We start from the raw sequence: 25,371 nt of genomic DNA on the forward strand, positions 1-25,371 counted from the left end.
AGTAATCTTTAGATAAAAGTCATATTTCACTCTTCAGTGCAGTTTGTTCTGTAGCACGTGATCACAATCATTTAAAACCCACAAAGAGGAAACCAAATTGTATTTGATCAGTAAGTACAAGTAATCAGGCATTTATTTTGAAATTTAATTACTTCTTAATGACATTCAGCCGTTGGCGCTGCAGCCAAACTATTTCTGATGCATGAAAATCATCTCACCTGACTCTCTTCACACCTGAGCTAGCTCCATTCACTGAAGAAGTTTGTGAGATGCAGCTGAAAGCTTTAAAAAGCTAGTAAGGCGGCCTTTGAGCTTGCATTGGTCACACGTACCGTTTCAAAGGATAAATTAAACACAAAGAAGAAAAAAAAACTGGACAAACAAGCAGTCACAAGATGATTTTTTACATTCCTTTATTAACTCTTTCAAACACAACTAATTCATTTATAAACGGTTCCTCTATTCCATTTTAACAACCCAAATACAAATGGATGAACACAGAAGGGGGGGGGGTACAGTATGTACATGACAAAACACAACAGCACTCTGTGGTGAGAGAGGAGCAGTCGAGGCAAAGCAGACGTCAGTCAAATATGTTTAACTTCATAATCTGAGCTAGTACCTCGAAAAATAAGTGTCTCATACAAACTTGTATAAAAAAATATTAAGCCAATATCCGAGGACTACTTAAGCATGTTATGTACCTAGTACAAAATTAAATAACAGTAAATATTGGCATGAGGACAACATGTGACTACACATAGATTTATAAATAAAACAAACAGGGAGGAGACTATACTTTTATAATATGAGAAAAAATAAAAAGGGACATTAGTTAGCCTGTGTGGGGTTTCAACAGAAATCTTCAGTTCACATTATTCATTATTCAACCACACAAATCCATTCACTTTTCTCACTGAACCACCAGGGGGCAGCACAACCACACTCATTTTCTACATTAGTAGGTAAAGCAGGAGCAAAAGGGGAGAAGTCTGGTCACGGCCTGGTTTATCTTCTCAGCAGCAGAGGGGTTTGTTTGTTTGTTTTTTTTTAGTTTTTTTTAAAAAACACCGATTATCAAGAACAACAGGAAGCGCACATCATCGCACCTTCCACTGAAGCTCACTGCCGAAGGCCTCGCTATGCCTCAAACGAAGTGCTCGTCGGGGCATCTAACACCATCTTAAACCCCCAACTCCTGCCTTGGAAAGACGCGGGGGTCCTCTGATACTGTTCGACCACGAGGAAAAACACCTTGGTTGAAGCTTACTGACGTCTTAATTCGTTTGAAGCACACTGAGGCCTTGAGTGGGTCAAAAAAAAAAAAAAAAAAACAAGCTTCCTGCTTAATAAATCACAACTTTATACAACACAACCAAAAAAAACAAAAAAACAACTCAATTACATCTTAAAATGCAGCCAGTGCATTTTTCTCTTACACATTACAATTTAACAAAAGCTTCAGCAACATGAGGTGAAAGATACTCGGGAATCATACAACAGGAAATGGACGAAACAACAAAACTATAAGTAAGGGCTAGCTTAACGATGAACAACAGTGTTGCGGGTTAAGGTTGAACTTCTCCGTACAGAGTGCTGGCTTGTGGAACCGGAGAGAGAGAGTAGCGTTTCTGTTGCATTAGCCAACCAGCAGCTAACTTCGTTGTTTCCGTGGAATAAAGTGTGTCAAGCTGGCGGGAGTGGGGGGGCAAGCAACCCCATCGACTCTGTTCACGCCGACAGAAGGTTTATCAGGGCGAAACGCTTCGAAGGAGAAAAAGCACGTCCCCTTGGCTTTTACTGTGATGACGGTCTGTGGTGGTGGTTTGTTGTTTTGTTTTTTTTTTAAAAACTCTACAAAGTCATACAAAGAGATGAAAAAAAAAAAAACAGCTGTCCTGAAATATACAGCCACAGAGACCACGAGAGTTAGGAAAAGCAGAGCTTAGTAGAAATCTGACGGTGGAGGGAACACAAAAGGTCCTCGCCAGCCAAAGTCGAGATTGTCATTTCCCTTCCAACAGGGGAATACTTTGTTCGGACAACAGCGGCGCTGGGGGGCACGGCTTGCTTGTCAGGGGTTCGTCTTCAGTCTGGTTTCTTCAGCTGAGATGTTCAGACCCTGCTTAGCAGAGTGGATCTGTGGAGAGAAGAAAGGAGCAGTGGTTAGCGTGATAAGATAAGCCCGAGCGTAACGAAGAATTCAGGGTGTGCATACCTGGATTGAAGCTGCACAAACCTCCTGAATGTTTTTGGTTTTGTTTTTTTAACAGTGAAACGTCTTCGCAGAAGATTCAACAATGTAAAAAGTTGAACAAATGTAAAATTTCCAGGCAGCTCACTTGCCTCATTCTTCACGTTTTTTGTAGCACAGCTTTGAAAAAGCTTTTTGGTTTTTTTTCTTTGCTTAAGATGTGGTTGAAGTTTTAATCAAAGCTGTTTTTAAGTTAGGTTTGAAACTTTTATGCGAGGTTGCCTTCAAACAGAGTTTTCTCAGCTGTTTTTTAAAAATACAGTGTACCCACAGTTGTACGTGATGTTTAAAATCTCGGAGAGCCGCCAAGAACATCACTTTTTCCCTCCAGCAAGAATATTTAAAGCACAACACATATCAGTCAAATTTGTTGGAGGGTTTACAGGTAGAAACTGACTTAAAAAAGCAGAATCTGAGTTGCAGCCACAGTTTCTTATTTGGGATTTTGCAGGGTTGACGTGCGCAGAGAGATAATTTGGCCCCGGTCGTGTTGAGCAGGGTTTCTCCGAGCCAAGCCGCACGTTCCGCCGCCACGGCTCGGCTGGAATCGAGTGACGGATCGTGTCGCAGCGAAGGCGAAAGCTCAGGGGGACGCGGAGCGGAGTTGGCAGGCGATCGGGAAACGTGATCACACACGCCCCCACACATACAGCCGAGTGGATTCACCCTGGCTGGCCTTAACCCAAACCTGCTCTCACCTCTAACCCCCTGCCAACAGATCTGATTCATACGTCTGGATGTGGGCGGTTGGGGTGTGTGTGGGGTCAATTTTTGGAAACCTGAAGCGTGACTGTCAACTTTGAATCATGTGTTCACTGTCCATAAATACTGGTTGTACTTTATGTCTCGTGCATTTGCACATTCCAGTTTTACACGTTTTGGGGTTCTTTTTTTGTTTCTCTGTAAGATTTAGGTCTTTCTAAAAGAAGTTTATAAAATCTGTGAATGAAACTGGATTTAGATGAGTTTAAAATGGTTACATACAGCTTTGTTCGTAGACTTATAACAGAAGTGGGCTAAAGATATATTTTTCACAACTTTTTAAAAGTATAAAAATGTTTAAAGCTGCATTTGATCCATTTACTGTATATTTGGCCACTAGGGAACCGAAGAATTCTACATCAAGCCGACAGACGCAGCCCTGACATGTGACTACTTTGCTATTGATAACTTTATCAGCACACTGTTGTCTATTTACACATCCTGCCAGCACATTGCAACCTAGCATTCATTTGGAGTCGTGTTTGTGTCTACCTGATGATTGCAAGTCCCATTTTCACTCGTTTTAGCTCCGTTTTGGTCTCCACCAACACTTTTTTTTTTAGGGAAATATCGGACTCTTAAAGCTTTCTGGATCTTTTTAAATATATTTTTAATTCATACAGGTCTATGTGCGGCCAGCTCGGCTTTGTTCAGCAATGATGGCTACTGCTAGCCACCTAGCTACTACTGGGTTTATCTTCTATTTTTACAAAAGAAAGAAATAAAGATGTAAAATGCGTCATTTCTATTCAGGAAAGAGTTGCCAGATTCAGATTCTTTAGAACAAGAAATAACTTTTATGAATTGGGTAAATTACCATTAGTTGATTGTAAAAGCAAGGAAATTTTACTGAGCTGGACTTTATGCTTGTCCTCGTTGTGGACCAGAGAAAGTGTAGAGATCACTACATCAATGTAAACTCAATTAAAGACTTTAACTTTTTATTTATCAGCCAAATGTTTTGCTCATCTGTATTTCATACGTTTTAGATCAGAACTGGAGTCTGCAACTACTCTTTGTGGCTGTAACCCCACAACCTTTCTTTTTTATTTTAATCTAAAAACCTAGAACTATAAATGGCAGTGATATGGCCAAAAGACTACATATGATCTAGAGCAATGGACAACCCGTTTTTGGTTTTTTTTTTGGTCTCTGGAGGAACTGAATGTCCCAGACTCAGTTTGTGTCAATTAAACTTCAGCCTGTGATGCTGAAGCAAGAGGAAATATCCCTCTGTCAGCTCCCTGGGGCTTTCTTCAACGAGTTAGAGCTGACTGAAAGAGACACGATTTTCTCTCATCAATCTTCTCACAAACACACACCCGGGTTTGCCATGTGATGAGGGGTACGGTGTGTGTGCGCGCATAGGATGTAATTTTGACTGATGTCCTTTGCGTGTGTCTAAGCAGGCGACGGTGTAACCAAGAAGAGTGACGAGCGCGCTTGTGTGTGCATTTATTGAATAGCCTGTGGGTCAGCATCAGAGTGTGACCTACATCCCTCTGGGTCTCTGCCCGGTCAGCGGGGAGGCACGAGGGTATGTAGGGTGACACCCATGGTTGAAAGACGCAAAACCCCTGAGGGTGAGTGTGTGTGAAGAGTGTGTGTGTGTGTGTGGGGGGGGGGGGGATTCATACACACCTCAGAGACTTCCATCTGTCCTTCTCCATGTTGTTCTCAGGCCCTTCGCTTTCGTATGATGCCAGACACAATGCTGCAATGACCCCAAAAAAAAAAAAAAAAAAGCACAGATTCATTAGTTTCATTTCTAATCTGATATTTAAAAAAAAACAAAAAACAAAACCAAAGTAACATCCACCGAGAAAAGGGATCCTGGCATGAGAGAAGTGTTTTAAGTGATACTCGGAAAACTCACTTGTAACTGATCTGGTTATTTTTCAGAGGAAATCTGTAGAACTATATTTTCTACAAAAAACAAAAGAGCCATTAAAAAAAAATTCTATGCTATTGTTAATAATATTGAATATTCGTTATTGAGATGCGCCATTATTTCTGCTGAAAACCAAATGGCCGGTTGCTCTTACGTTGATTGGTACGTAAAGTTGGAGGCTTGACCGAGACCCGGATGATGGAGCTTGATTTCATTTCATTTTTGTGGTAAACCTTACAAATTGAGTTTCTAGTGTCTGAAGATTTCTTTTGCCTTAGACTTACACGATGTAGCTGACTCTGCTCCTCTAGAGTTTATTCTCGTTATCTTATAGTGGCTTTTTCATTTTTTTTCCTACAGTAAAGCAGATCAGTATTTTTTCTGGCTCTTTTTATTTATTTATTTATTTAAATGAGTGGCCTATCACCTTTTGTGTTTTCTGTATTGACTAGTTCCCTTTAAGCAAATCCGACAAGGAACCACAGACATTACTCCAGTTGAATTAAACTCAATTTGGAGCCTTAAAAGCAGTTTAAACGTCCTGAGGATTCCTTATTAAAACATCAGTCCCAGTTCAAATCAACCTACCCCCCCCCCGCAGACTTTCTGCATCTATGCACAGATTGGTTGAAAGGAGGATGTTCACTATCACTAAAGGGAACACTTTTAGAAGGGGGGGGGGTTAAGAAGCAGTCACAGCCGATTGGTCAGTTCAGTCGGATTTCACAGACGTCCCTGTCTCTCTCCGATAAGAGCCGGAGCCGGAGACTAACGACTTTGATGTGGATTAAAGACCAAAACTATCAGCACTGCTCGAGCATGAGAGGCGATAACGAGGTGAGTCGTTCTGTTGTCTGACGTCTACTGTGTTTTTGCTTTAATTCACTGTATATCTAAAACATTGTGTTTCAGGCCACACCTTTACTCTACCGTTTCTGACAGATATCAGCACAACTTCACTTCTTTAATAAATTTGGGTTATAAAGGTTTCCTGTATCGGCTGTGTTGTTTTCATTGTAAATAAAAGACATGATCCAGGTGATTGCAAGTGACGCCTGACATGCTGGTTGAAAAAGCATGACACACATGACACGGTTTGACATAAGACACTTCACTGACCAGAAATCCTGGCATTTTAACCACAATAATGGTAGTTTGTCATACCAGTAAACAATGAGCTAAAGTTACTGTGTTAATCAGCAGGAACATTTACTTAAAGAGAAAAATCAAAACATGTTATTACCATCTTTACTACCTTAATCTTAAAAAGGAATGGTTTGGCATTTCGCTCATTTGCTTTCTTGCCAAGTAAATATGAAGCTACCGCCAGCAGCCAGTTAGCCTAGCTTCCCATAAAGACTGGCAGAATCAGAAAACGAGCTAGCCTCAAGATTTATTCCTTTAAAAATCCACAACTTTTCATTTTTACACTTCAAATACGATAAACTGTAAATTAGTTGGCTTTAGAGATGTCGGTATCCATATTTTTCACTTTGGAGAGAGTCATGCTAACTGTTTCCCCTTGCTTCCAGTCTTTGTGCTAAGCTAAGCTACTCGTCTGCTATATGTTGTTTAATATTTAGCGCACGGAGACTAGCGTGGTATCAATCTTCTCGGAAAAAGGAATTTAAAAAGAATAAGCGCATTTTCCAAAAATGTCAAACTACTTCTTTAAGAGGCTTTGATTGTGATTTGGAATAAAGGTCCTCCATCATTCATTCGTTCACTCATTAACAAACTCACCATCTTCAGTGAACACTGGAGCCGTCAGCAGGTACTGCAGGATCTTGCGATCCTTCTCAAACGGACACTCCAACTTCTTCCAGGTCATGAATTCACTCACTTGTTTGGCAAGTTCCCAGAATTTCTGAAATGAAACAAAAAAACAGACAAAAGTTAACAAAGAATTGACATGTTTGAAGAGTTACACTAAACAGTATGTGCATACTGGACTTGACTATTACTTCTCCACTCCGTGTTCCAAATAATCAGCCAGATGGTAAAATTTGAATACCATCGCACTGCCTTTTCAGCAAGGTATAGAACCCGTGTAGGGCTCCACTGAAGCTGCCCGTTGACAAAGTACTACACTGTGGTTATAGTCAGCTGTTCTGAAGTGTTAATGTGTTCGAATGTGTGAACATCAAAACAGAGCAGGGGAAAAAAACAGAAAAAAAAAAAAGAAAAAAAAAGTTCAGCAGCGTTTCCTGGGCAAGAATTAATGCTTAAAATAGTGTCTGATTCAGTGTAGCTGTGAGCAAAAACCAGTGGAAATACATCTGGGTCTTTGGTTCCTGGTCAGTGTGTTTGTTCCATGGAAACGCAGCTGAGCTTTATGCGCTCGAGTCTTACTTCTTCATTCTCAACACTGTTTAGGGAAATGGAAATAAATAGCACCAAATCCGTTGCCTTGCGTAGTAAATACAGTGACGTTTTCTTACAAGAGAAGTCAGCTGTGGACAAAAATAAAAGAAATAAAAATAAAAAAACCTGGTGTAATCGGTTAGCAGGGAAACTCCCTCTGGGGGAAATTTAAAAAACCGTTCACCTCAAAGTTGATCTGTCCGTTCTGCAGCCTGTTGGCACATCCCTCATTGAGGAAGTAGATGTCTTTTATTAGCAGGCTGAAGAAAGGGATGACGATCTGCAAGACAACAGATAAGAGAAAGAGATTAAATTTCACTGAGAAGGTGTGAGGGGAAATTTCCACCTGACACACTGGTGTGTGATCGTTATACACACAGATTCAAAAAGGAAAGAGATTATAAAGGACAAAGAGGATCTATTGTAAAACAGACCCACTTCTGATCATGAACACAGTTTCATCATAATAAACCCGATAGCTCTCCATTCTCGCAGGCGTGTCGCAGCGTGCACACATACAACCTTCATTAGCCTCCCAGGACAGACTCCTCTGACCAAAAAACTGGAATAAAGATTAGGTTTTCCTGAGAAGAAGTATTCCACTTTAAAGTCCCTTTAAATAATTCATTCCCACTCTCGTCCAATGATTTAGGTCACTGCTGTGTGTGTGTGTGTGGGCACTAGCATAGATTCTGATGAGGAGCAGGGTGGGGCAGAAAAAAATCCATAGTCCAGTCAAATGACTGTGAATTTTCTTCATCGGTAGAGAATCAAACATTGAGAATCTGGTGTTTACCAGTTGCTATGGCTGATTTAATAAACACAAGATGTGACTTGTTTCTCAGTATCTAGAGATGCTGTAACCTGGCACAGCTACCCATTAAAAATAACTCCGTCTTTTAAAAAGTTGAAAAAGCAAAGGGGAAGGCAGGACACTGAGCTCCTTATTCAATGCACATTTCTGTTGCTCTCTCTCTATCATTTAGCCAAAGTCATTCTGATTGTGTCAGAGGTCGTACTTGAATAAACCACCCACTCCCTTTCCTTTTATTCCTTTTATTTTTGGTTCTTTCCAAAAGATGGTTGCTTTGCCAAGCCAGCGAACCCTGTCATGTCTCTCTCTTTAACTTTGTTCTTCGCTGACTTGCATGTTAAGCTTGCGAAATTCTGCCTCCACAACATCCTTCAACAAAATGTTTTGGGCGCAGCTGACTAGTTAACTGGGCCTCAATGAAGTTACAATGTCTGAACATAACGTCCTGCAGGGGCAGGATGTTGTTTACAAGGGCATGCTTGTATACACGATCCGAAGGCTGTTGTCATGCATGCACACACACACACACACACACACACACACACACACACACACACACACACACACACACACATCTGCATTCACATGTTCTGCCCAGCAGGAGCAGAAGGGAAGTCATTTTCACAGCTGGACGCACAGGAGTATCACAGACCTGGAGCCAGAGGGGAGCCGAGGTCCGGGCTTGTGGCAAAAAAAATTAGATCTACTAGCGTGGATGAGTTTATTAAAAGCTTTACTTTATATATAATGTAATGGCTTAGTCCTTGTCAAAAGATATTTGGAACAGCTGCACTAAGTTTTCTTTTTTTGGATTTGAAACAAAGTAGCTGATTGGCTGAACAACAGAAAATGAATTGCCAGCAGTGTTAATAATCACTTGTTTAGGCCTTTTTTTTCATGCAAAATTCACTGGTTGCAGCTTGTCAACCATGAATACTTTGACTGCATATCCATTTAATTAACTATGTCTGTCTAACCGTTTTTAGGTTTGAAACTTTGGACAGTCGAGTAAATACAAAAAAAAGCTGTCAACTTGGACTCTGCACTACTGCGCACCCACACCACACTTACTCGGAAAATCTGCACTATTTTTGGACATTTTATAGACCGACTAATTAATCTGCAGATTAATCACTAATGGACATAATCATCAGTGGTAACCCCCAATCTTTTTTATTTCCAGTTAATGGCTTCAAGACCTCGATGCTTTCTGATAAAACGGGAATTTCTCTCGTCGTGTTATTTCAAGAAAGTGAATCAACAGAGCAGCAACTTTCGGATCGTTGAAATCTTTGATCGAAACGTAGCATAAATTTTGGCTTTGTTGATCCTCTGACAAAGTCGGTCGCACTGGGGATGCCTGGAGGAGATCATAAACAGCACCCCCACCCCTCCCTGTCTGAAAGGAGAGGTCACAAGAGCAAGAACATACCAGACTTCTTGGGAACTTTCTGTTTCATGACCCCAACCTCTTGTCCGAGTATGTTTGCATTTCTGAGCTCCAAAAAAACATCCCCTCACAAACGTCAGGGAGCCAGCTAGATATTGACAGTACAGTCTGTCTCCATAAAAAAAAAAAGAAAAACACTTATTCAAGATGTGATGACGTGAAGAGAGGCTAACCGCTAATGCCTGGCAGCCCCACGAGCTCCACACTGGTTCAAATTTGGTCAGGGTGGGCAACTCAACAGGCAGCAGAGAACACTATGTGATCTGGCAAGTGGCCATGTTTTCTTTTTCCTTCACAGCATGTGTGATGAGGAAGAAACCAAGACTCTCCTAATATCTTGACGCACTTATAACTTGACCTGTGTGTCCCCTCTGAGCTGTACGGTTATGTAACCTCTGTCCCTCGTCCAAGTCCACTCGAGAGGCTGCTGATGTCGTAAACATGATGGGAAAACAGCGGCCCAACGATAACAAGACACAACAAGCAGCAGCGCTGCGGCTTGTTTTTCTGCTTTGCCTCAACATCAAGTATTTCCATCATGTTGGGTGTTGCAGTACACGAAGATAAAGGCGGCGTGATAACCATCTCAACCTTTTACATAACTGTAATCAGCCCAAAGTGTCTCTGCTGCAAAGACGTCACGAACACTTTGTTCTGGGCGATCTAGTGGTCAGAGCACTTATTCTGAAATTGAAAGGTCACAACAGCTGTCAAGTAGTCTTTAGCAAGACATCAAACCCCCATCATTCACTATAAGTGGCCCTGGGGGCGGGTTGCAGCCAAATGCACGAAATGTACACCGAAGTAATGAGTGCAGATGCTCAGACTTTTGCGGTTTACGTAAATAAGATACGACTCATTCATCCGAAACTTGGCCTGATTTTCCACTGGTGGTGGTTCTGCTAGAATCTAAACCTTTATGTAAGAAGCTGCACTTTAAAGGTCAGCATGTAAATTTAATATTCCCTCCTCGGCTCTGCCCAGCACAGTGCATTCAGACGGGAGCTGAACTACAGCTGGACCAACTGTAAAAGGTTGAGATTACTCCGTATTGAAATATTCAAAAGTCCGAATAGATCTGCCATCTATAAATATACAGTACCAAACGTGGTCCTACGGCTAAATCACAGAAGTATCGTGAGCACCTTTTCTCTGCTGCTGTTGGCGGTGATCGACCTCTGCGTGGCTCCTCTCAGCGCCGTTCTGTAGTTGTAGAAATTGCTGGAAGGATCCATCTGGTGCTGCGGAGAGAAAAAAACGGTGTTAGTTTGAGCAAAGCTAACCCCTGGTCAAACCTCGACAAACAAACCCAGATGAGGAGGAGCGGCTGAAGGAGAAGTGGGTGTGAGGGGCCAACAAGCTGTCGATTAAATTTATTTGACTGAATTTACCCCCTTGAAAGTACTTGTTCCTGTTGCGATGGTATGACTCAGACAAAACTGGCTTGCAAAGAAAGGAAAAGTCATGGAGGGATATTCTGAACATTGGTGTGGTTTTCGAGCTCAGATTTTATGCAGAACGTGCAGTTGCTCGGGCCTGAAAAAGATTAGCCAACCGATGAGACGACTGACAGAAAATTAATAAATTTGACGAGTGATCATTTGGGTCATTTATCAAGCAGAAATGCCAAATATTTGCTGGTTTCAGCTTCTCTATCGTGAGAACAATTCAACTTTTTCTTTGTTTTATGCTATTGTGAAAACCGCACTTTGGCCTGTTGGTTGGACAAACGAGCAATTTAAGACGTCACCTTGGCCTCTGACATCTTTTCTCACATTTCCTACAATAAATTATCAATTTTTTAATGGATTCATGGATTTTGAATGAAAAAGAAAGTAATCATTAATTGCATATTTAAAGAAAAAATGTCTAATATCTAAATAAAAAAATCCATCCTATACACAAACTGACCACTCAACCTCTATAGTGGCGCACCACATAGTAACTAACCCTCAGCGTGGCACGAGCCTGTCGGTGTCATGTGATATCATCAACTGTATGACCCTGAAAAAAAAAAAAAAAAAAAAAAAACCAGCAGCAGAGGAGCAAATTAACTCCACACAGCCATCGCAGCAAACTATGACTCAGCGGGAGAGAAAGCTGAAGATTCACCTCAAATAAGGCTCACAGGGACAAAACAGGAGGGTAAAAGGAAATCATCAAAAGAGTGAAACAGAGCAGCGAAGTGGTGAGTAGGTGCGTGACTGACGGAGAGAACGACAGACAGAGGGAGAAAGACGGAGATGAGCTCCGGTGAGACATGAAAGGAGCCTAAAGAACCGAGTCTTTGAAAGCCTTTAGATCCAACAGAGGGTCCCGGCCTGACTCATCTCCACCTCAGATCTCCTCTTTCAAAAAGGGCTGACTGACAGCGCGTTGGGCCCGGAGAGCGCGTTCCCTGCACTACCTGGGGTTTACTCAGGTCCCACAGGGAGGAAGAAGGGGTACTGTGTTTGATCTGAGCCCCAACTGCACTGAAACATATGCAGCTGCCTCCTTTCCCCTGGACTCGTGAGTTCAACATGTTTGGTGTTAGATTTGCCTTTTTGTTGACTCTTGACTTGGCTTAACTAACATGTCTCTTCAGATCCCTGCTACTGTCTTGTTCACTTGCTTTTTTTCGTTTTTGTTTTTTTAAAAAGGAGTTCAGTTTGAATAAAAAGCAAACTATTTTGTGCCGGGATTTATAGCAGGGATTTAAATCCAAACTTTTGGCAATGAACACATCAAACATCAAAAGCCAATGAAAAATACTGACGAAAACCAACTTTGGGAATTGTGTATGGTGGTAGGAAAAGGAAAGCACCTTGCTTTTTGGCCCTTTTCTTATCGTGTCTTTGGATAAAGTGAAACCAGAGTAAAACTGCCTCACAACAAAGCTGAGGCGAGGTTCTGTATCTACGCTTTTTGTGAAATCGTTACATGACGTCAGCTTAAAACAGTTTCAAAAGATGTTGCGATCATATAAAACCGGGGAAAAGTTGTCATGTGTTTTCCTTTAAAGTAAATTAAAATGCTTCAGTACGGCCAATTTTTTTGATGAGTAATTGCAGATGTTTCATCCAGGATGTCAAAGTCTTTACCTACTCAGTTATGCTGCCCTAAAGGAGGAGGAACACATGGATTGCAATTGTTTTCATCCAGCTCTGTGAGATCTGCGTTAGTCACAGCTAATCTCCCCTCTCCTACTCAGATCCATGTTTTCAAGAGCTTTCATCACAACTGTGTTTATCTGTCTGTCATTGCACTTAACCCGACAATTCACAGATAAAGAAGAAGTTCCCCCACACGCCCACATTAGCCACAGTTAGTCATCAGGGTCGAACTCAAAAAAAAAAAGAAAGAAAGAAAGAAATCAAAGAGCTGCTAATGTGTGTGGGAAGGCGAGAAGGACGTTTAAAACAAGGGAATGATACAAAAATGTTCAAAATTGAAGATTTTCAGTGGCATCTATTCAGATTTTGACTCAAATATCCACAAATCCTTAACGTGAGTTCTTCATTTTCAACCAAGAACTGGAGGGAAAAAAACCTAACTTACTTCTAAGATGTCAAACTTGGCCGTCTTCACTTTGCTCCAGGTTTTCTTCAGCCGAGACACAGGACTCATGTTCATCCCAGCTGCAAGACCGACACACACACACACACAATAAAAGACAATGAGAGAGATATCACACACCCAAGCAAACACCCAAACATGATCGTATTAACACATGGCATTTTTCCCATTCTGCCAGACAGACGCACATCCCCCCTCCACCCTTCCTGCCATAGCAGTCATCCTTTAACACACCCCCCCTCCCCTTTCCTTCTACTGCTGTTTTCTTGTGAGGCAGCGAGGCAAAAGGCCGCAGGAACAATGGCGTTAACGCACGCCTCGTTTCCCCTCCCAGCACTCTGCTTCCCATATGGTAATCCCCGATGTATGGGTGTGTGTGTGTGTGTGTGTGTGTGTGTGTGTGTGTGCTTGCTGCAGGTTCAGGCACCGAGGGGGTCACGACAACATACAAACAACGCTCGGGTTGATCCACAGACAGAAGAAATATAAAACCCCTTTCGTTCCCTGAACTCACTTCACTTCCCAGAGGACAGTTTGGGTTTATCGTGACACTTGAGCGCCGCGGGGCCAAAAACGAATGAAAGTCCGACCGCAGCAGAATGTGACAGAGTGCGTCATAACGTGTCTTGTCCGGGAAACAGCACCATCCCGCTCACAAAGACACTGGTATGTGTGCATGGACAGGTGCTGGCCGCGCTAGTGGCCCTGTCGGGACACACGATCGTCTTTATGAGAACCTTAATACATTTTTATTGTCTTCACCTTCTCAGCGCTGACACAATGTCACAGAAGCAAAGAAGAGACACTCGCAGATCTGTATATTTAATCTTTTTCATCTCGTGCCACACTGAAGGCCCAAACTACACACACAAAAAAAACATTTTCTCACATACGTGTCGTGATATCTGGTTATGCAGATAGTTTTGGTTTAATTTGCCCATGTTTTGACGGTAAAGACCTGCGAATTGAATCAGGCCAGGCCCAACTTATATCAAGTCTAGTTTCGCCGGGGGTAGGCTCCTGCTCTTTGTGGGTCTGAGTGCCGGTATGTCAGATGCCTGGATCCACCCTGGATCCATCATCGCCAGAGAAAAATGTGTTTCTCTGAGACAAAGCTTCATCGTGTGAACTAATATTTTGGGACCTGTTTCATCAAATGTGCAACATGCAAGTTGTGATTTGCACGACACCACACTTGTGAACCATGCCTGGGCGTGCCAGACCCCTATACCAAATTTATTGGTGAATTGCCTGGCGACATTCGTTCGTGAAACTTGATGCTGCCACCACTCGAAAGCGATGCTTGCAAGCCGCTTTTGTGACGTGGGCCCCCTGATTCTTAGAACACGCGTTTCTACTTTTGGACCACTGCTGCTTTCCAGTGTCGCGTTCTCCCTCTGTTTGGGTCTGAAGTGAGTCTCATTATCTTTTCTACTCTCTGATCAGCTCCTATTGGGTCAGATCTGAACTGGCTAGGGAGAAAAACTCGAATAACTCTGGAAAAATAAAACCAAAAACTATTTCCCTGGCCAGACACAGCCACAGGTAATTAAGAAGATTTCCTTTTCATAGTCACTAATAAACTGCGTAACCCTTGTGGTTCCCCGGAGACGAGGCTGGTGGAGGAGGATTTGCCTGTGGCGCTCTCTCCCTCTCAGGGGAGAAAGACAGAGGACAGCTGGCACTCCCAATGTCCTCTACTCTCCCGTACCCCCTCACCATCCCATTCTCCCTCTCTGACTCGCCTCCCTCCTCCCTCATGTGCTCACACTGTCTCTGGTCAGTGCTGACCATCTGCCTGCATGGAGTTGTTGTGCATCTTCTTCCAGCTGCCTCCCTCCCTCTCTGCTCTGGACACACAGATCCCCACAACCCCTCCTCCCCCTCTCAGGCCTGGGAGGATGACCAGATCCCCTCTCCTCCAAAAACTCATCCCCGAAGGAATCCCCGAAGCCCGTCAGCTCAGCCTCCAGTGTCTGAGGTGCTTCAGGGCTCTGCATGTGTCTCAATGATTTCTAATCTTTATGTAACCTGGGTACTTTTGCTAAGACTAGTGTCATCTTTGTCTGGAACATATTTGCAGACATCCACACCTGGAAGCTGCCTAGTACCGCCAGAGTCTATTCTGGTGGCCCATTGTGCAGCTCCGCTGGAGCAAAACGCAAAATAACCCTCAGGTGCGCGTTTTTCTGTGAGATTTAAGGAATTTGTATTTTTCCGCACCACCCATGCTACTCTGCAGCTGCCGTATGAGTGTATACACGTTTCTGTGAGAAAAACTGTCAGGAAGCGTTTCCCACCTCTGACCACATTATCTGAGAGACCATTATCTGCACGAGCTGTTGCTCCATTCCTTCTGCTGCCGAGTCTCACTGATGCAATTAGGCTGAAGTAAATTACGTAAGTTGGAAGATGAACCGAGACAGAGTCACAAGAGGTTACTGCTACAGGGGAGATTACGTCGCTGCAAGAAATTCCCACCGAACAACAAATCGCATTTACTACGCTGATTGGATTTGCTGTTGACCGTAAGAAACAGCCCTCCGTGCGGAACGTAGATCAGAGGGAACAAGTGCAGAGTCCAAATGATACCGACGAAATGTAAAAAATGTGACACCCATTGGTGCAAAGCATTTCCTGGCTGTTGAGTATTATCTTGAACCATTTACTGAATCAATCAATGACATTTGAGAAGACAATCATTTGAAACTGAGACTTTTGGTGACTACTTTTCCCCTGGCACTTCAACAAACATACTAAATCTTGGGTCATGTTATGTCAGAGGGAAGGAAGACGAACAGTCACTCACAGATGATGGCCATGAGGGAGTTAAAGTTGCCAATGTTGAAGCATTCACGCGCCACGTCGATGAAGAACTCGATGACTCGAGCTCGGTGCTTCTTCTTCACAGGCTGTTAACAAAATGGAGAACGTTCAAAAACCTGCTTTGGCCCTCGGGTCTGACTAAACTGTCTGGTAAATGCGTTTGTCAGGAATCCGGTTTTTTAGTAAAAACTGCCATCGTTTTCAGGGAAGATGGCTGGTGAGGTGCTATGCAGAAAGTCCTAAAGCTTGCTAGCACTTTATGGGACATTTGGGGTTTTGAAATTATAACTGATTTTTGTTCATTCGAGTGATCCTGGAGATAACTGAGCAGACACAGTAAATTTGTTAAACCCCATTTTATTTACCACTAGGTGACTCAAACCACAATTCTGGGTTTACTGTAGCTTCTCATTGCCCTTTTGTGATAAAACAAATATTCAGTTTAACAATTTTTCCCCCTTTTATATCCCCGTAAACTCAATATCTTTGCCTTTTTTTTCCCCTGAGCAGCAGTTAAAAACTCAATTTGAAGATTTCACCCTGGGCTTTGGTAACTTGTTCCTTTTCATTTTGCACCATTATTTCATAAACTAAATAATTACTTGAAAAAAAATAATTGTCATATTATCACTAATGAAAGTAATCAGTAGTTGCAGCCGTGTCATCACTTTGCCTCCATGAGCCGTGAGTGAACTTGGCTTCCTGCTCATTACTCACCATGCAGATTTCTGTAGCCACCAGATAACTGAGCCTGTTGAACCATTCAACATAAGCTTCCAGGTTGCTGGCCTTCTTGTGATCACTGAAGCAACTCTGCAAAAAAACAACAACAGACGTGTAATTAGCATTTAAGATAATTGCAAAGCAAAATAGTGCTGAACTGGAAAAATAAAGCCAATATTTGATTATTTTCTTTTCCCCTTCTCTCAGTTAATGCACCAATAAGCATAAAAAATGAAATCTTTGGCGAAGTGGACCTGTGTTAGCCAATCACGCTCAACTTCACCCTGCTTCTATAAGCACAATAGTGGCACAATGTTATTCACATTATGCATGCTGGTCCTTTGTGTGGATTCCTCTTGATCTAATTCCACACATTCCTTGGGCCTTACGCCACTTGCCCCCATGAAGTGTTTTTCCCGCCAGCGGACACATCGCATTTTAACATGCAACAACACATACACACACACACACACACACAGTTATTCCCCTCTTTTCCAAGTGGCTCGTTGGGGGTACGAGGCAGGCTAGCCTGAGGCACAAAGGCAGCCTTAACCCCCCATCACCTGGCTTCAAAAAAGGAGCTGTTGCCTAGCAGCCGAACGCCAGACAAGAGAACCCATCGCCAAACACACATGCACTCCCACTCACAAACTCACACACACACACACCCTTCCCAAAACAAATCCTTGGCAGCACTGGTTGCTAGGAGATGAGGTGCATGCATGCCCATCTAATCCAGACACTGGGATGATTTGAGGAAATTGTTGGTGAGGTGTGTCTGAGTATATGTCTCTGATCGTGTGTGCGCCTTTGTGTGCAAGTGCTGGTGTTTGTGAGGAGCAGATATTTGGTCTGCCACTACAGTCTGGAAATCACTTGGCCTCACTTTGACCTGTGGGGCGGCCAGCCTCTGTGTTGTGTAAACTTAACATCCGTCTGGAGGAGAAACTAGGCCGTCTCACTGCTAACCCACACCAGACGGAGACGAACCAGGTCTGCAAGCAGGATTTCAGCAGAAACAACGTTGCATAACCTCTGTATATGCTTTCTTAGCTGCTGATGTATTCTTAGAAAAGCATGCAGACGTTACCTTATCGTTGTCCAGAGGGTCTTTCTGGACGAAGGCCTGGATGAATTCTTCAGGTCCGATGTAACTCAGTCTCTCCTGAAAAGGGAAAAAAACAAACAAAAAACAAAAAAAAAAACAAAACAGGAAAATTAAAATTCCACAAATCCATATATGGTTTGCATCTCATTAAAAACCAGGACCTTAAAATGGTTTTGAGAAATCTTTACGAGTTCTTCAGGTTGCAAGCATAGTGGGTCCTGAAATGGTTCCCCCTAACTTAGAGAGTTCATTTAGGCCCAATGGTACTTAGCGAATCTTCTTCTATGGTAGAACCCTAAGATTCTTCTTTCCTTTTGGATCTTATACGAATCCTTGATCAAACCCTATTTTTTTTATGAGCCACCAATTTGTTTTCTTCAGCGACAAACTGACATGTAATGGATATAAAGCTGTGGTCAAACACCACTGTCTAAAATCAATGCTGTGTTAGGTCAGACGTGGGAGGAGCTGTGGTGTTTGGTTCACCTCGACCACCACACTGATTTCTAATCCATCATGCATGTCGGCTCTCCAATCCCTCACATGTTCTCCTCTCAGGATCGATTTGGTCTTATTCTCTGTGTCGATATGAGCGGGAGTCATTGGCAGGATTTCAGATTGTTCTTTGGAAAATGACATTTACATCTTAATTTGGTCTGACATGTCACAATAAATGATTGATAGGATGAAATGATTTAAATTGATTTTTAAGATGAGACAGATGAACATAACCCTCCCGGGCCAACTCTGGCTCCATTACAGGTTTCTGATGATCACTGGGACTTGACCGAAAAAAAAAATAAATAAAAAAAAAGATCTAAATAGTTCTCACCAGTTCTATGTGCGTGAGCTGCTGGGCGACAGTGAAGGGGTCGTTGCAGATAGACAGCATATCTCTCTGGATGGCCGCCTGGGGCTTTGTCTTAAGAGCCGTCAGTCGCTCTGCCGCTGTGGCGTTGATCTTGACCAGCGCCTCCTCGTACTGGCTGAGCACTGTCAACCTCCTGATCAGGCCCTGGCTCATCTGGCCTACCGCCTTCCTGTAAACCTGAGGGATGGACGGGGGATGAAGAGAGCAAGGGGAGGGGAGAGATGGAAAGAGGTGAAAGAAGAGAATGAATTCATTAGAACGCAATGTTTAGGAGCTTTAAATAGTTCTAGTTTATCCTGCAGTCACTTGGGGACCCAACATAGTTCCTTGATTAACAGCTTGAAAAGGGCTGATGATATTTCAACAGAGCTTCAGCATATGAAGGAACCTACAGAGGAACCCTTGATAAACCTTAAGTTTTAACCCGTCTGTATTTCCTGTTCTCCAGCTCTGGTTTGAAACACAGTTGTGACACTGCTGTTAGAGACAGTTAAACCAATTTTTCCATTATGTTTGGTTACTAGGGACACAAAAAAAGAGACACTACAACAAATAACCAGAGATCTGAGTGTGATGTAAATTTGACCGAAACTCCAGTAGCATGCATGCAGCCACTTTGTTTAGCTCAACTGTAGGCATTTTAGATTAATCCCTGACCCCTGTTCTGTTGCAGAGAGTGGAATGGAATCTACGACACACGTTGACTACATGTCAGCAGAACTGACTGTAAACGGATGCCAGCTTGCAGCCCAAACCACAGAACGATCCCTTAAAAAGTGACGCCTCCAGTATTTATTTTGCACGAAAGCATCCTTTTGGTCATGCACTGGGAGGGTCACTCCCAATCTTACACAACTGTCTCTCTGCCAGGCTCATTAAGGCCTCTCAGCTCAACAGGGGCAGAGGAGGCGGGCTCTTGGCTTCCTGGCCTCAGGGGTCAAGAGGTCATTCTGTTCTGAATCTTCCCCTGACTCAAATCAGGCCATGATTAGATAACTGTTCCCTCACTGACACAGTTTAGCACAGACGTTGCATAAGAGGGTCCACAGAAGGAAGGAGGACATGTGTGTTTGATTTAGCTTATGCGGCGAAGCCTGTGTGTTATTGTGTGAGTGTGAAGGATCCTGTTCATGGACTCTTTCCATACCACCGGTATTGAGCTTCCCAAAAAAATCTGGGGTGACTAGGCCCCCTTTTCTCACGACCACATCCCTCCTCCCTGGACTTTCTGCCAATTCAGCCTCCAGAATCTGGGTTCTACAAACAAGAATCCAGTTCAACGGGGTGGGAAGACACGCGGCTAGCTTTATAATGGATGTGGAGGACCGGTGCCTAGACAGCAATCAAATATGAGTTTTTGGTGTGGCGCTTAGGCACTTGGGAAAAATGAGCAGACTCGCATCACTCTACTGGAAACAGGCAGGGCGGGACCTTTTTCTGAAATTCCCTTCCCAGGTCGTGACTAATGCATCTGTGAGATGGTGATGTGGCTGTGAAAAGTGTGATGGCATACAAACACACACATTCACACGTCAGCCAATCCATTGTGGCTCTGTGGATAGTGCAGTTTTGGCAAGGGATGACTGCATGAGCCCAGGACAGAGAGAAGAAAAATTAAGTTTTAGAGAGAAATGTAGTTCAAGTGGAGACGGACCAATAACCAGAGAGAAAATCATATATTCAAATGATCGATGCTTCTCAACCAGGTGCACAAATGAATTGAAATGTCAAAAATAAGTGAAAAATGTTAATTACAAGCCAACAAATCAAAAACACCTTGGTTGAACCAAAAGTCCTGAACCCAAAGTTATTCAGTTTGAAAACAGCGAACTCTCCCCGGAATACCTTCACTCAGACACTGTAATATCAGTGTAAACACTGTATACACTGAGCTAATGCTTGACCACACTCCTGCACAGTGGGATAGCAGTGAGACACGCCACCAGCGAAAATCTCTTCAGTTGCCACTTCAAAGTCAACCATCTGCCGTAACTTCTGTCCCAACTACAAACAGAGGACAGGCCAGGGTTGGATAAATATAGCCATTGATCTCAGAGATAACAGCATGCGGGACATTTCTAAGCAGAGGGAGTCACTTTTGCTCATCACAACTATCGGCGTTACGAATGAGGGGGCCTAGTAGGGGCACGCTGTTCCCAACGCTCGACCCTGGCAGTGATCCTGAGTCGGCAGCCGGCTGCTCAGTACAAGACGACGTGACTGAGCGCGTGGTTGGTTCATGCCATCGAATCACTGGAGGTCCTGCTTTTCTTGGCTGAGTGGTGGTGTTTCCTGTGGAGCGCCACCTGACCCACGCAAAGGCCTGAATGTTTTTAGCAGGTTAGCCAAGCAGCACTAATGAACAGATAGTTAAAGGTGCACTGGGTAGGATTATTTTATCTACAAGCATATCCACATTGCCAAGTCACGATGGGAGAGAAACACCTCCCTATCACCCAACTAAGACGCACCAGCATTCAGAATTAATTTACTTCAAGTCCAGGTCACGTCTTGAGTCATTCAGACCAGTCCAAGTCAAGTTTTTTTAAGTCATTTTGCAAGTCAGTTCCAAGTTTTTCAGGCCTCTGAATGCCGACTATTTGTTGTCAAGTCTTTGGAGAGTCACCTCTCTTTACAGTCAAGTCCTTGTTTTTGTAAAACAAGTTCCCCAACTGTCCAAGCCTCAAATCTCAAGTCTAGAGCTCTGGATATTACTGACTTGAAACATACGGGAGGAATCTGCCTCAGAGTTTTATTATTCAAAGTGCAATGAGCATTTAAATTCTAAAAAACAGACCTGCAACAACTTTATGTTTTCAGACCCGTGATTTTTTATTTTACAGTGCCCTGGTGTTCTTTGATGATGCCAGTTGTTTTTCCCCTCTCCATGTTAGGTCTCAGTGAGCTAAAGACAATTTTCCAGCCTGGTGAACAATCAAGTGCTCCATTCAAAGGAAATAATCATAATAACATTACATCTTTTACTTCCCTGTTAATTTTTGTTATGAAGCAGTCACAAACCAGACAAAAGACAAGTGTTTAAGTTCATATTTTTCAACAGTTAGGATATCAATTCCTTTGGGACTAACTGATATGCAGATACCGACATTCCCAGAGCAACTTTAAACATACAGTGCAGTGGCACCTGTCATAAAAGGGAAAAATGCACGCACCATTTGGATTAAAAACAGTAATGTTTATGGTGTTATAATGTGGGATCTGTTAAATCTACGTAACTTATCATAATAAAGCCAGAAAATAAAGTGGTGCAAAATAAAAACTGCACATTTTGAGGGATGGCAAGAACTGTGTACCACCAAATGAGGTCAGGTCAAGATCACAGTGCTTGTTTTCTTCTCCGCTGCTGCTTCCCTATATATCCAACCACATCCATAATGACAGTCTTACTACGGAGATCAAGGTCCTGGAATGTTTTGAGTGTGGTCTGGACACGACTGTGACCAGATGCTCTGGACATCTATTTTGGACTTGCACCCTTTCCCAGAGCGCTGCGGTTGACGCTCCGAAGAATCAGCATCTAACGCTAAACTCCAGATTTGCTCAGGGTTAGGCACATGTGTTTTGTTTTCAAAACATGAGGTGGAGAATCTGTGAGAAACTCGAATGCAAATCAATTCCCATCAAGCCCCTGCTGATGTCAGCGGCCTGTTTTCCTCAAAATTTTTTTCCCCAGGCATGTGCACTACCCAGAGCACGGAATCATGTTTTATCATCACAGGTTATCTTCTACGATAACATGAACAAACAATATACATGCATAAATAAACAATAACACAAACTTTACTTCCTCAGCTTTTGCTTGTGGCAAATTGTGAGCCTGAAGCACCAAAGCTTCCCAGAGAACTATTCATTAGAAAGATCATTCTTGGTCACGCTGTTCTTGTGAGCAAACGCGCCCGTGGCTTACATGGTATCGCAGCACATCTGCAGGGTGTTCAAGAATTGTAAACGACCTCTTTGTCAACACAGCAGATGCACGTAGTGTTTGTAACGTTTATCCAGTCACTGAAAGGGCTTTTTCTGTTAATGCCATATGTCCAAAATTTCAGGGTCAAGCAAGGCAACGTCTTGCTCAGTTAAGTTTCCGAGACAAATTACTAATGACGGTCCACGATTTTAAGGGAAACTCATGATATTTTGAAGACACCATCGTACCTAATAGTTATGATAAGATTTTACCAAACGGATTTGGTGCTGAGGTCTGAAGACGCTGTGACATGCGAGAACAGAGTCCAACTGCACAGGGACTGGAGCAGTCACACGCAAAGAATTATTTAGAGAAAAAAGCGGAAAGCAAAAGTTAAAACGATTACACAATCTGCCAGTTAGATCAACTCTCTGGTTCAACTTTCCCCCACTGTAGTTAGCACAGTTGCTCCTGCATTCAGATTTTCTATGTATTGAAGGATTTTAAGCAACTTTTTGAGCTGCAATCACTTTTATTTTTACCTCCAAATAAGTGGGTTAGGTAATAAACTAATGGGAAACAAATTAAAGAATAAACCTGAATAAATGACTGAAAAAACTAAATGACTTCAGATGCTTTCTGATGACTTCAACACAACATTAATCCGATTGATAACCTTTGGTGGCCCAACACCTTACTAAGACATTTCATGTTGCTTTTTCCTATAGTTTGCACAGTATAATGTCAAACCACTTATGTTCTGTGTGTTGTTCAAACTCTGTTGTTGGGATGAGCATAGACCTCCAACAGAAATGATGGTGGGAAAAAAAAAAAGTACTCTTTTACGTAATAGTGTGATAGTTCGGACATTGATAAGCTGGAGGAAGCGAAGCATGTGGCTTTTAATTATTTGGATACACTTTAAAAACTAGGTACATCTTATCTTAATTTTGTTAAATGCACAGAGCATGACGTCACCTCATGGTAAAACACCAGGGAATCTTGTGCTAAGTGGCTTTCTGTGTCTTCGATTGGAACCATGAAAATTTCTTCGGAGGGCTGGTGTTGATGACAACTGCAGCCAATCTACCGTAGAATCAAAACATGCTTGTGTGCCCATCAAAACACAGCATCCGCGTCATTGAGCAAGCGTGTATTACTTTGTGTTCAGTCAAGATGTGTTTTATGTGTGGGGGTGAGCGGATATTGGAAGCTTGTAAATGTGTCCAAGTGACATGTGAGAAAACGTATTGATTTCTTGATTAAATCTGGATCAATACTCGTGCTTGTACCATTGATGAGTCATGTGAAATCTACATTAAAACAGTGTGGGTGGATGGGTTGTGTTTTTCTTGTCTTGAGCGGTGAAAGAGGGGGGTGTCTTCTATCAGGACAGATGGATTTTTGCGTCCTCCATCACTGTCTGGTCCCAACAACCCCCTGCTGACTTATTGATAACACCCCACCCCCCAAAAAATACACACACTTAACTCATTCCCAAGCAGAGGCACACCAATACGTATGGGAAAACAGCTAGCTAGTCTGGCATTCGTCCAGAAATAGTTTTCGCATTTCTGTTTGTAACGTTATCGGAAACAAGATACAGCAAGTTAATTTGTGAGCTTTAGGAGCGCTGGTGGTCAGATTTTTGAACTATGACAGGCTAGCTGTTTTTTTTCCTGCTTCCAGTCATTATGCTATGCTTATCGCCACAAATCCATTCCTTTGAGGTGCACACAGGTAATTCCAATTTTAAAGTCACCATTACCTTAGCTCATGTTAGCATTTCCTTTCATGGCATTCATAGCATGAGTCATTGCCTGTGAAAACAAATTTTCTATATCTAAATTTTTAACAGTGGAGGGTCTGTATGTGCACCAAAGATAACAGAGGGTACAGGACAAAAAACAGTTCTACACCGCTGAAAAATCTGCTATCCAAACAGTGCACCAGAGGCCCATGACACGCTAAGCCAGTGACATTCAGCCGTGCAGTAGTGGAACAATCCAAATGCTGTCTAGGAGGGAGCACCCCAGGGATGACAAAAAAGCCACCTAGCCCTTGAACAATGGGGATTTTCTCTCAGCCCAGCCAGCCTCAAAAACGGCTTTGTTGCCAGAGATACCCCCCTCCAACTCACTCCACCGCTATCTGCAAAAATCTGCCTGTGCCTGTAGCTTTGCTGCACGTGCGGCCTACAAAACAGCACTCCGCTGTCTGTGATAACACCTAAACTAAGCAGTAGACAAGTCTTTTGTTAATTAACTAAATTTTGTACGAGTAACTATTTGTTGCATGTCTATGGGCAGCGGCGTGAAAAAATAAAAGAGCATTCTGACCTCGTCTCCACAGGCCAACCGGTGGGTCAGCTCCTTCAGGCTGCGCATCATCCTCTCGTCCCTGAAGTCATATGGGAAGGTTTCCGTCCACTCTGTCAGGAGCTGAAGGATCTTGGGAGCAATCTTCCTGACTCTCATCTGAAGATGCAGGATAAACATAAGTACTGAGTAAACAGTTGGGAGAACCAAATCTAGGATGTGCGAATGTCTAGATTTTGTAGTAGACTCACAGCTAGGAGCCCTGTTGGGACACAATATTTCTAGAACTCATTAAACAGTAACTAGAGATTAAATATAGCCAAGTATGGGTGTTTTTGTCGTGCATACCTTGTCAGCTTGGGGATCGCTGAGTCGCTGCTGCTCCATGCACAGGTGGCACACCTTGGACATGAGCTCATACGGGTGGATGAACAGGCGAGAGCTGAGCAGGAAGGTGAAGATGTACGTCCTCTGTGGAGAGAAAAGAAAATAAGGTTACCGCAA

At 42.9% G+C, this 25,371-nt stretch overlaps 1 protein-coding gene across 2 annotated transcripts in view; it reads right to left on the reverse strand.

Annotated features, from left to right (window-relative positions):
• Positions 1–396: 396 nt before the first annotated feature.
• Positions 397–25,371, reverse strand: part of rasgef1ba (RasGEF domain family, member 1Ba) — a 35,549-nt gene continuing 10,574 nt past the window's right edge. For both annotated transcript variants that reach the window (XM_040154946.1, XM_040154945.1), the window contains exons 4-15: positions 25,216–25,338; positions 24,889–25,026; positions 18,583–18,798; positions 17,733–17,807; positions 16,637–16,732; positions 15,903–16,005; positions 13,076–13,155; positions 10,681–10,776; positions 7,456–7,551; positions 6,651–6,774; positions 4,658–4,730; positions 397–2,140 (exon numbers count right to left, since the gene is read on the reverse strand). In XM_040154946.1, the coding sequence (XP_040010880.1) occupies positions 2,116–2,140; positions 4,658–4,730; positions 6,651–6,774; positions 7,456–7,551; positions 10,681–10,776; positions 13,076–13,155; positions 15,903–16,005; positions 16,637–16,732; positions 17,733–17,807; positions 18,583–18,798; positions 24,889–25,026; positions 25,216–25,338 (1,245 nt within the window). In that variant the 3' untranslated portion in view covers positions 397–2,115. The remainder of the gene's footprint in view (positions 2,141–4,657; positions 4,731–6,650; positions 6,775–7,455; positions 7,552–10,680; positions 10,777–13,075; positions 13,156–15,902; positions 16,006–16,636; positions 16,733–17,732; positions 17,808–18,582; positions 18,799–24,888; positions 25,027–25,215; positions 25,339–25,371) is intronic.

This window comes from Xiphias gladius, chromosome 19, assembly GCF_016859285.1.
Source record: "Xiphias gladius isolate SHS-SW01 ecotype Sanya breed wild chromosome 19, ASM1685928v1, whole genome shotgun sequence".
NCBI classification, from domain to species: domain Eukaryota; kingdom Metazoa; phylum Chordata; class Actinopteri; order Istiophoriformes; family Xiphiidae; genus Xiphias; species Xiphias gladius.